At 33.3% G+C, this 12,985-nt stretch overlaps 1 protein-coding gene across 1 annotated transcript in view; it reads right to left on the minus strand.

Moving 5' to 3' along the window:
* The window catches only part of CARPB (Carbonic anhydrase-related protein B), a 757,151-nt gene that overhangs the window by 10,223 nt on the left and 733,943 nt on the right, over window positions 1-12,985 (minus strand). Inside the window, exon 9 of the mRNA XM_069834212.1 lies at window positions 3,609-3,654. Within this exon, the coding sequence (XP_069690313.1) occupies window positions 3,609-3,654 (46 nt within the window). The remainder of the gene's footprint in view (window positions 1-3,608; window positions 3,655-12,985) is intronic.

Below are 12,985 nucleotides of genomic sequence, written 5' to 3' on the forward strand. Positions count from 1 at the left end.
AATATTGTCAATTGTAGTAGTATCTCCTCCCAGACTCACGGAGTACCACGAAAATACTGCCCGAGTGATAAAATATTTTCATACAAAAGGCCCTTTGTTCGACGGCGTGCGCCATTTTGTTTATTAAAAGTTATTGAATGCCTTGCTAAATTTACGCTATACACACAAAAACTGTGAAATCTATGACGCGTGTCACCAAATAATTCACATAAGCGCAATGTACAGAGAGGTATTTGCATTTTAAAATACCACGTCTTTTTGTAATATCTCTGTATGAAATTCCACTAAAATATCGCACTGTGTAAATCAATGAAGAACGCAAAGCAAAATCAGGTATCCGTGTTCGCAAAGATTCCTGCGAAATGTCCCCAATAACAGCTGTAAAACGCTTTTGATGTTAAATTGGTAGACTTCACATTTTCTACGGTAAAATATGGAAAATCTCTCGCTCTCTTCAATGACTATAAATCAATTATTAACTGTGATTATTTTCTCAGGAATGTTGGTTTGAGTTTCTCTGTAGTAATAAAGGGTGTGTATCGATTACGTGTGAAAAGGTGAAAATCTTATCAACTGGGCGGACAGCTATATTGTAAACATCCCAACTACGCGCGGATAGCTATATTGTAAAGTGATATTAACTACACATGGACAGCTATATTGTAAACATATCAACTACGCGCGAACAACTATATCGTAAACACATCAACTACGCAAGGACAGCTATATTGTAAACATATCAAATACGCACGGACAGCTATATTGTAAACATATCAACTGCGCGCGGACATCTATATTGTAAACATATCAACTACGCGCGGACATCTATATTGTAAACACATCACCTACTCACGGACAGCTATATTGTAAACATATAAACTGCGCACGAACAGCTATATCGTAAACACATCAACTACGCAAGGACAGCTATATTGTAAACATATCAACTGCGCGCAGACATCTATATTGTAAACATATCAACTACGCGCGGACATCTATATTGTAAACACATCACCTACTCACGAACAGCTATATTGTAAACATATAAACTGCGCACGAACAGCTATATCGTAAACACATCAACTACGCAAGGACAGCTATATTGTAAACATATCAACTACGCAAGGACAGCTATATTGTAAACATATCAACTACGCAAGGACAGCTATATTGTAAACATATCAACTACGCAAGGACATCTATATTGTAAACACATCACCTACTCACGGACAGCTATATTGTAAACATATAAACTACGCGCGGACATCTATATTGTAAACATATAAACTACGCGCGGACATCTATATTGTAAACATATAAACTGCGCACGAACAGCTATATCATAAACACATCAACTACGCAAGGACAGCTATATTGTAAACATATAAACTACGCGCGGACAGCTATATTGTAAACATATAAACTACGCGCGGACATCTATATTGTAAACATATAAACTGCGCACGAACAGCTATATCGTAAACACATCAACTACGCAAGGACAGCTATATTGTAAACATATCAACTACGCAAGGACAGCTATATTGTAAACATATCAACTACGCGCGGACATCTATATTGTAAACATATCAACTACGCGCGGACATCTATATTGTAAACACATCACCTACTCACGTACAGCTATATTGTAAACATATAATCTGCGCACGAACAGCTATATCGTAAACATATCAACTACGCGGGGACATCTATATTGTAAACACATCACCTACTCACGGACAGCTATATTGTAAACATATAAACTGCGCACGAACAGCTATATCGTAAACACATCAACTACGCAAGGACAGCTATATTGTAAACATATCAACTGCGCGCAGACATCTATATTGTAAACATATCAACTACGCGCGGACATCTATATTGTAAACACATCACCTACTCACGGACAGCTATATTGTAAACATATAAACTGCGCACGAACAGCTATATCGTAAACACATCAACTACGCAAGGACAGCTATATTGTAAACATATCAACTACGCAAGGACAGCTATATTGTAAACATATCAACTACGCAAGGACAGCAATATTGTAAACATATCAACTACGCAAGGACATCTATATTGTAAACACATCACCTACTCACGGACAGCTATATTGTAAACATATAAACTACGCGCGGACATCTATATTGTAAACATATAAACTACGCGCGGACATCTATATTGTAAACATATAAACTGCGCACGAACAGCTATATCATAAACACATCAACTACGCAAGGACAGCTATATTGTAAACATATAAACTACGCGCGGACAGCTATATTGTAAACATATAAACTACGCGCGGACATCTATATTGTAAACATATAAACTGCGCACGAACAGCTATATCGTAAACACATCAACTACGCAAGGACAGCTATATTGTGAACATATCAACTACGCAAGGACAGCTATATTGTAAACATATCAACTACGCGCGGACATCTATATTGTAAACACATCACCTACTCACGTACAGCTATATTGTAAACATATAATCTGCGCACGAACAGCTATATCGTAAACATATCAACTACGCGGGGACATCTATATTGTAAACACATCACCTACTCACGGACAGCTATATTGTAAACATATAAACTGCGCACGAACAGCTATATCGTAAACACATCAACTACGCAAGGACAGCTATATTGTAAACATATCAACTACGCGCGGACATCTATATTGTAAACTCATCAACTACGCACGGACAGCTATATTGTAAACATATCAACTACGCGCGGACATCTATATTGTAAACTCATCAACTACGCACGGACAGCTATATTGTAAACAAATCAACTACGCACGGACAGCTATATTGTAAACATATCAACTACGCGCGGACATCTATATTGTAAACTCATCAACTACGTACGGACAGCTATATTTTGTATTCCTCTATATCGTATTAGATTGCAAGTTGGTATAAATTGAAATAGGAATATATGCAAAAAATAATGCATATTATACGGAGCATTGTTGGTATCCTCTTCTTTAACATAATGATAGTAAAATAAGTACACAAATAAAATAGTTATTTTTACGACTATGATGTTTGCAACAGATGGAACCTAAAGTGTATAATATGTCTGTTGCAAGATGATATTTTTTGTGGAGTTCCGGGGTAATATCGGCCTTATAACACGATAGTCCCATCATGCACTTTCCTGACGTAGGCCTAAAAAGTTCGAAATATTCATATAGTGTGAACTATGCTAGAGATGTGATATTTTAATTAATAATTGTATAGACATACTGTATACTTATGCCCGATATGTTTAGTTGAGCTCATCGAAATATAGATTCAGTTTTAACGTTGCGTGGACTCCATAGTAATGGCATATATGTTATCCGTTTTCAGTGTGTTGTCTTATGTCAATTCTAATGATATGTTAGGGATACGTGAAGGAAATCTAAATATGTGAGCGTCTGTAAAGTTAGCTTGAGAAAAAATTCACACAAACACTCATTCATTCATTCATAGTTTTCTGCCCAATAACAGGTTCTTCACTACTAACAACATGATGTCATTAAAATCAATTAAAATACAAACTTCAATATTTATGAAGGGTCTATAAAAATATACTCACCTTTGTAATAAACTTCTCTGTACATGCTTGGGCAATATTTTCCACCCTGAAAATAACAAGAAATATTAAATGTTAGGGTATTATATACATAAATAATAACTATAGGCCTGTATATAATCTTATACAGTAGAGCATTGATTATCCAAATACCGTTCAACCGAAACATCGGTTAACCGAAAGCGTTCCAGTCGGCAAATTTGAATTTGAGCGTGCGCCATATATGTAGAAGTTTCGCTACCGGTAGCGCCGTATGCGAGATTTAGCGGAAAAAAAAATCTCAGCTCTGAAGCAACAAAAAAAAAACTTATTTTCCTAAACTGTAGGCCTACTTTAATGGCTGTTCGAACTTGTCAAACTAGGCTAGTCAGTTTTCTATGTTATTTGTAAGACGCATGATACAAAATATAGCCTATACTTTATGGATAGTTTTGCGTTTAATATCAGTGTTTCTTTGTTTCATACTGCTTCTATGACAGCGGTACAATTTGTTTTCGTAAATGATCGGTTATCCGAACACCCCCGACCCCAATTGTTTCGGATAATCGATGCTCTACTGTATATACAGTATATATGCAGTTATTATGAAGTAGAGATATGGATTCTTACAGATAAGATACAGAAAATGTTTATGACTTGGGAAATAAATACTTTAATGAAAAGTTATGGACCTACACGTCACAATGGTCAGTGAAGAATTAAAAGGAATGTTACTGTACTTATTAATAAATTTAAATAGCCTGATATAGTTTCAGTAATTAGAACAAAAAGATTAAATTGTAATGGACATGTTGTCAGGATGAATAAAGACAGGATGGTGAAAGAGATCTTCGAGGAAGCATTGGAAGGAAGATCGCAGGTATGGAGAGCTATAGGAAAGAGATATGCAGCAAGTCAGAATGAACAACTTTTCTGCAAATATTCTTCTTATATAGGCATTAAAACATAATTTTCTTTTGGATACTTTGGCCTTTTCTTTGTGCCTACAGTAGACTCTCTCACACTGCAGTTTTCCTGATCGTGTGATAAAACACGATGCATGGCCACTGCAGAGATGTTACAAGACAAGTACAAGAAAAGGAACAAAAGCCAAGTTTCGTGGAATGCTGGGAATCGAACCACGGACGCTTGTTTCGGAAGCGTGCGCGCTATATACTGAGCCGTAAAGTCGGATTTTCCTACCATTTTCTATTAAATTCTATGATTTATGGTACATAAAACCCATAGTAAATACTATATTCGTAGCACAACGTTGATATAGGAGGTCATGCTTAGCTTTTATTACCTGCAATAAGATTAACTATGATTCACATGCATGAAATGAAGTTCTTGTTTCCACTCTTCAGTGTATGCTTAAAAAAACTTAACTACGCTAGCTTAGTAAAAACTTTTAAGAGGTTAGAATGATTGCTTTTACGCACACTAGCGTTACAAAGACTTATAAAGAAGGGAAGGACAGATCTTGATTCTAGAAAGCCTGAAAGTTTAATAGAGAAGATAGGGGTGGTTCAAAAATTTATTCATTGAAAATCATGAAGAAAAGCGAAATGAAGTCGTAATCTGTGAACAGAAAAATGAGAATATTGTTGAATATGTGACAGAACCTGAATTTCAACTGGAGTTGTTTTACTGAAAAGGTGAAGCTGGATAATATTTTCAACTATTAATGATATGATGAAAGAGTAATGGAACGGAGAAAAATTCTCTCCGGCGCCGGGGTTTGAACCCGGGTTTTCAGCTCTACGTGCTGATGCTTTATCCACTAAGCCACACCGGATACAACTCCGACGCCGGTTAGAATCGTCTCAGATTAAGCTCCAACTCTTGGGTTCCCTCTAGTGGCCGCCCTCTGCACTACGTCATAGATGTCTATGAACGCAGGACCGAAGTCCACACATGTGCTGAGGTGCACTCGATATGAGTGACTAGTTGGTCGGGATCCGACGGAATAAGCGCCGTCTTAAATCACGAAGTGATTTACGCATATCATATATATTTATTTTGATGTACCGGAGTTGTATCCGGTGTGGCTTAGTGTATAAAGCATCAGCACGTAGAGCTGAAAACCCGGGTTCAAATCCCGGCGCCGGAGAGAATTTTTCTCCGTTCCATTACTCTTTCATCGTATGATGACGCAGAATATCTGCATGGAAATATCATATGTACTTCGGTACATCAAAATAAATATATATTAATGATATGTTATGGTATAAGCTAAAATAGCTTGGAAGCATGGATATTGCAAGGCGTTTCCACCCGTAATGAAATGTCTTTAATTAAATTGTGAGATATTTATTTACATTAAAAGATATATTAAGAAATTATTGTACAGGCCTACATAAAACATAAATACAAATTAAGGAATTTACTCCCGTATGAGCAAACGCTCGTGGTCAGGAGGAAACTGATCTGTAGATAAGCAGAAAGAAGATAAAATAAACAAATTAATATAAGCAATAAAATACAAAAACAAGAGCCTATATGATAAAGAATAATCATAATTGAAAATGTTTATAATCAATATTCACAAGTTTAATAATATAAGACTAATATTTATCAATTAATTATCTTACCCTATGTTAAGTTCCCTTAATAATTTATTTAATGTTCAGTTTAAATTTAATCATATTTATGTTAGCTAAAACAAGGTACAGAGAAATTAATTTTCTTGTATAGTTTTAAGCCACAATTGAAGCCATGTTTCATACCAGCAGCCGTTGAACTTTTGAATGCTTTAAAATGAAATAATATGTTTCTTCTCGTATTATAATTATGTCAATATGTGTTGAAATTTTAATATTAAATATTAATTTAAAATTTGTAATATTTGTGTATCATTTTCTGTAGATTTATTTATCCTATATTAATATAATTTGACATATACGCAGACACATAGATTCTTTCACAGTATTGAATTACTTAGTGCAATATATTTATAAATAATTTTTTTAATTTGTTCTCCTCAAGGTCAAATTTATTATGATTTTCTTGTAGTAAATATTTAATAATTGTGATACTTTTTAATCAGACATATGAAGAATTGAAGAAAACAAATAATAAATGTGAATTTAGTGAAGGGAAAAATTTGAACTTTCTCTTCCAAAATTTCCTGAGAAATAGGTACATGTCAACGAAAATTTACTTTACAGGAAAATGTGTTGAAAGGTACCTCCATGGTATATGGCACACTGGATATTTAAATGCCGTATAGATTTCACTTAAATGTCACTTTGATTTCATAATGTTATTAATTACTCTTGATAATACCAAAATAAACATCAAAAAGTAAATCCATATATATTTTTTTTACCAAAATACCTTCAAATGTTCCCATTTGTGCCTTATATTCTACTTGTGTGGGGTTCCAAAACATTCTATGCTGTGATGAATTTGGTTTCGAAATCTTTTTCGGTTTTAATGACAAATATTTATAACGTTCTAAGAAGAACTAGATGTTCATAAAAGTCTGCTAACACATATGATCTTCTTCACCTTCTGATTTCGCTACATCGTGAGTTCTTAAATTACCTTAATGTGAATCACATGAAATGTTAAGCAATTGAATTTTCTTCTACAAAAGTTCCCTTAATTAATTATATAAAGCAAAACGAATTAAGTCTTCGTGAAGACACACGAGAGAATAGTGAGGGGTATAAAAATTACAACTGCTTGGATCGCTTCAATCACTTTCTATAGTCAGAACGAACGTGTGTCGAGAACTTCACTGTAAGTAACATCGATTACTAATCTATTTAATGTGAGAACCGATTTCGTGTAGATTATTAAGAAGAGTTAGGCCTACTTTAGAGTTGTAGAAAACGGGAGTGAAGTATTTATGAAGAGGTAAATTTATAAAAAAAATAGTTGAAATAAAAGTTACAATATAACAACAATTAAAACATTTAGTATTTAAAAAAATACAATAAAATAATAGATATTTAAATCGATAAATATGTTAAATAAATAAGCAAAGAGAGAATAGAAACTGAAGTATGACGCTATAAATCAAGAAAGACTTCACCTACCGAGACAAACCGAGTTCGTTAACCTCTTATATCTGTATCACGAGCAGAGTGTGTTAGCAGCGATGTGCCGGTCTGCTGAAACTTCAAACTTCAATTTTATAATTAACCGTGCATTTAATCATAAAATGTAATAGAGATTTTCTATTCATTTCAGTGTACCGTATCGTTCCCTTCAATCTTCAAATTTATTTCACTTCCACCCTCTACGTCAGGGCTGGGCAGAATTATGCACTCTGTGCTTGCACGGTGTACTACGAGAGAAGTGTGCTTATAGAGTGCACGAAAACCGGTTTATTCAATTTACGGCACGTACTGTATGTTTCAAAAGAAAATGTTATACTACCAAACTAAGTAAGAACACAAAGTAATGAAACACTTCCTTAAACACAAAACAAAACATGTCTGTTGCACATTAATTCACATTACTCAATACCTCAAGATTTGGAGAAACTCTATTAGCACAAGCTATGCGAAGAAGTGCCGTTAAAATCCCATCATTTCTCTTTTGAGATTTGTTTATTTTCGTAATAGAAAATAACTGTTCACATTTATAAGTGGAACCAAGTAAACACAAAACTTTCTCACACAGCTTATGCAGGTTGGGAAAGCGTCCTCTTGGGAATCCGTCATAAAACTGCATGAGACTCGACCTTGAATCATATTTCGCTCGCATCTCTCGATCACATCGCAGGTTAATCAATTCACACTATAATGAAGGGGGGAACGTTATCAATAATCAGTTGGAATCGAAACATGTAGCAAAAATACGCAAATCCATTTCCAGGCAATCCAAATCGTGGAATCTTGATGGAAATTCCTCTAATAGACCGGATAAAATACATGCGTACATTCCGAAATTTTCGTTGTTCAAAATTCTATGCGCTTAGATAAGTATGGGGAATGATATATTTCACCCTTTTGTATTTGACGTATCCATACCAGCAATTTCCCCTTAAAAGCTACAATTCTATCTGCAAATTGTATATTAAGAATTTCTTTTCCCTGAAGTCCTAAATTTAGCTAATTTAAAAGCTGTGTAAGAGCTGTTATAGCTGCTAGCGCGCTACAGCGCTCGCACTTGGAATTCTCCGTGCACACGGAGGGCAAATGCACTCAAACGCCCATTGCTGTCTACGTAATAGTGACTTTATATTTAACGTCGTATTTTTTTGTTTTAATTTCTTCTAAAAATCATGAGCTGATACGTTAAAGTGGAGTAACTGTGAAATTATAATGAAAAAAAGGCTGAAATCTTTGGAGAAAATAACAGGAACAGTGCCTTTTTTACAGGATTTATCCATCGGCGACCTTCTATGAGATGTCAATCGGCAGTGCCAGGGCTTGGGTGGTACTGCTACGATTCCGTTGACTCTACACTGGCGTGTATAAAACTAGGACTGGTTGATATCTGTGTGTGACAAGGCCAAGGTAATTGCAATTACTACTTCCATCTGATGGAAGGTCATCCGAGCCGATTTCAATCTATTGGACATGGACACTCGTTCAATGAAATTCACTTCAAATTGACTTCCTTCCCCGTGCTACCTGCCCCATTCCTGACAGACGGCATCATTCGAGCTCGTTTGGTTGGAAGAGTCAACTGTTAATGCGCTTCCATCCAGATGTGGGCGATTCAGAGCTGTGATACGTACTCTGGAAACACAACGAGTGAAGGTTAAAAATGTCAATCTGTTGTTGATTACTCGTCTTAGAATAATTAAGATGATTTTCGTTTTTATAAAAGACCTATCTGTTTTAATATATCTATAAATTATTATTTTTCAAGTTATTTCATGTCATCTTGATCTAGCTTGAAATAGAGAACAAATTAAGGAAAACATGAAGGAAAAATATTGATTCAGAAAAGATAATTAATCATTGGCCTATCTATTTTTAATAAGCCCAGCAATTATTATTTTTCAAGTTGTTTCATGTCATCTTGATCTAGGTTGAAATAGAAAACAAAATAAGAAAAAATGAAGGAAAAATTATAGAGGCAGAAAAGATAATTAATCATTTACTTATCTGCTTTTAATAAACCTATAAATTATTATTTTTCAAGTTTTTTCATTTCATCTTGATCTAGGTTGAAATAGAGAACAACATATGAAAAAATGAAGGAAAATATAGATGCAGAAAAGATAATTGATCATTGGCCTATCTGTTTTTAATAAACCTATAAATTTTTATTTTTCCAGTTGTTTCATGTCATCTTGATCTAGGTTGAAATAGAGAAGAAAATAAGAAAGAAATTAAGGAAAAATATTGAGGCAGAAAAGATGATTAATCATTGGCCTATCAGTTTTAATAAGCCTAGAAATTACTATTTTTCAAGTTGTTTCATGTCACCTTGAACTAGGTTGAAATAGAGAACAAAATAAGGAAAAATGAAGGAAAAATATTGAGGCAGAAAAGATGGTTAATCATTGGCCTATCAGTTTTTAATAAGCCTAGAAATTACTATTTTTCAAGTTGTTTCATGTCACCTTGAACTAGGTTGAAATAGAGAACAAAATAAGGAAAAATGAAGGAAAAATATTGAGGCAGAAAAGATGGTTAATCATTGGCCTATCAGTTTTTAATAAGCCTAGAAATTACTATTTTTAAAGTTGTTTCATGTCATCTTGATGTAGGTTGAAATAGAGAACAAAATAAAAAAAAATGAAGGGAAAATATATTGAGGCAGAAAAGATAATTAATCATTGGCCTATCTGTTTTTAATAAGCCTAGTAATTATTATTTTTCAAGTTGTTTCATGTCATCTTTGATCTAGGTTGAAATAGACAAGAAAATAAGGAAAAAATGAAAGAAAAATATTGAAGCAGAAAAGATAATTAATATTTGGCTTATCTGTTTTTAATAAACCTATAAATTATTATTTTTCAAGTTGTTTCATGCCATCTTGATCTAGGTTGAATTAGAGAACAAAATAAGGAAAAGATGAAGGAAAAATATTGAGGCAGAAAAGATAATTAATCATTAGCCTATCTGTTTATAATAAGCCTAGTAATTATTATTTTTGAAGTTGTTTCATGTCGTCTTGATGTAGGTTGAAATAGAAAACAAAATAAAAAAAATGAAAGAAAAATATTGAGGCAGAAAAGATATTTAATCATTTACCTATCTGTTTATAATAAGCCTAATACTTATTATTTTTCAAGTTGTTTCATGTCATCTTGAACTAGGTTGAAATAGAGAACAAAATAAGGAAAAATGAAGGAAAAATATTGAGGCAGAAAAGATGATTAATCATTGGCCTATCAGTTTTTTATAAGCCTAGAAATTACTATTTTTCAAGTTGTTTCATGTCATGTTGATCTAGGTTGAAATAGAAAACAAAATAAGGAAAAATATATTGAGGCAGTAAAGATAATTAATCATTGGCCTATCTGTTTTTAATAAGCCTAGTAATTATTATTTTTCAAGTTGTTTCATATCATCTTGATGTAGGTTGAAATAGAGAACAAAGTAAGAAAAAATGAAAGGAAAATATTGAGGCAGAAACGATAATTATACATTGGCCTATCTGTGTTTAATAAACCTATAAATTATTATTTTTCAAGTTGTTCCATGTCACCTTGATCTAGGTTGAAATAGAGAAGAAAATAAGGAAGAAATTTAGGAAAAATATTGAGGCAGAAAAGATGATTAATCATTGGCCTATCAGTTTTTAATAAGCCTAGAAATTACTATTTTTCAAGTTGTTTCATGTCATGTTGATCTAGGTTGAAATAGAAAACAAAATAAGGAAAACGTAAAGGAAAAATATTGAGGCAGAAAAGATAATCATTGTCCTATCTGTTTTAATAAGCCTATAAATTGTTATTTTTCAAGTTGTTCCATGTCATCTCGATCTACGTCCAAATAGAGAATAAAATAAGGAGAAATGAAGGAAAAATATTGAGGCAGAAAAGATAATTAATCATTGGCCTCCCTGTTTTTAATGAGCCTAGAATTATAATTTTTCAAGTTGTTTTATGTCATCTTGATCTAGGTTGAATTAGAGAACAAAATAAGGAAAAATGAACGAAAAATATTGAGGCAGAAAAGCTAATGAAAGAAAATTACAGTGGATTTACGAAATATCTTGAATTGTAGTAAGACAGAAAAGTGATATTGCCATTAAATTCACAAAGCCGGAGAATTCAAGAGACATTATGACAATGAAACACTTTGATGTGGACTTAGAGAAAAAAAGTAATGTAGCTGTAGTACATGATATTTTTGAGCGTTAATTAGTTCTTTAACAGATGATTTGGACTTTGATCAAAATTACCCTTCCCGGTTCAAAGATACCTCATACATGGGGAAGTTTTGAACATGTTACAAGAGTTACTTCTGACTTAATTTACGTTTCAGACATATGTCTGAACTGCAACCGAACACGAGCGCTGCTCATTCGGTCAAATTTTGTTAATACTACTCTATCTCCTGTTTTATATTGTTTGTATTATTTTATTTCTATTTCTCTTGTTTGTTTCTAATTATATTTCAAGAAATATAAAATTCTGAGGCTATCATTAAGAAATCTCTTATAATTCTGTTCAAATGTTGGTATCGGATGCGAATAAAAAAATGTAAATAGAAAAATGTTGGTCAAATGTGCCCTTTCCTCCCCTACATTTCGACATATTTCTCCATTACTTTGAATATCAGAAATGAACACTGCTGATTTGAATTAAAGAGGACTTATTTTTTCTTTTCTGTTATAATAATAATAATAATAATAATAATAATAATAATAATAATAATAATAATAATAATAATCATATCTTTGTGTGAGGTTTAGAAATAAGCAAGGAGTGTTCAAGCAAAACACAATATCTTCAACATAAATTAAAATAAAAGTATTATGGCGAATACGAAATAATTTCCGGTATATGTTTACGAATGGAGCAGAAATGCGATCGTTCCGTTCAGCACATCAGGGGGGCTCAATTTTTGTGGGGGTCGTCTGCAGAGCATAGCCCGCAGTGAGAGAGAGAAGCTGCACCAAATAATTGCAAATTACAATGCATAATAGTGTATGCAATATGCAAATACCTCTAATGGGAGGCCCGTGTTACAACGTTTGTGTCATCTCCACTGAGACGGGAATCCATACATAGGACCGAACAAAACGGCAGACGTCCGTTCTAGCCATATCTATCGTAGATCTCACGGGTAATCATGCATTTGTAATGCTTTTAGATCTATAATTTTCTTCACTTTCATTTACATATCACCTTATTTTTAAAATTCCTCATTTCTTCTCCTGCTCTTCAACGCATTCTTTATTCTTAACTTTCATTTTATTCATTCCTTTTTATCCCTATTCCTTATTAAATTTTTCTCTGTGTTAGATTTTATACTTTT

The sequence above is a fragment of the Periplaneta americana genome, chromosome 9, assembly GCF_040183065.1.
Source record: "Periplaneta americana isolate PAMFEO1 chromosome 9, P.americana_PAMFEO1_priV1, whole genome shotgun sequence".
Classification (NCBI taxonomy): Eukaryota; Metazoa; Arthropoda; class Insecta; order Blattodea; family Blattidae; genus Periplaneta; species Periplaneta americana.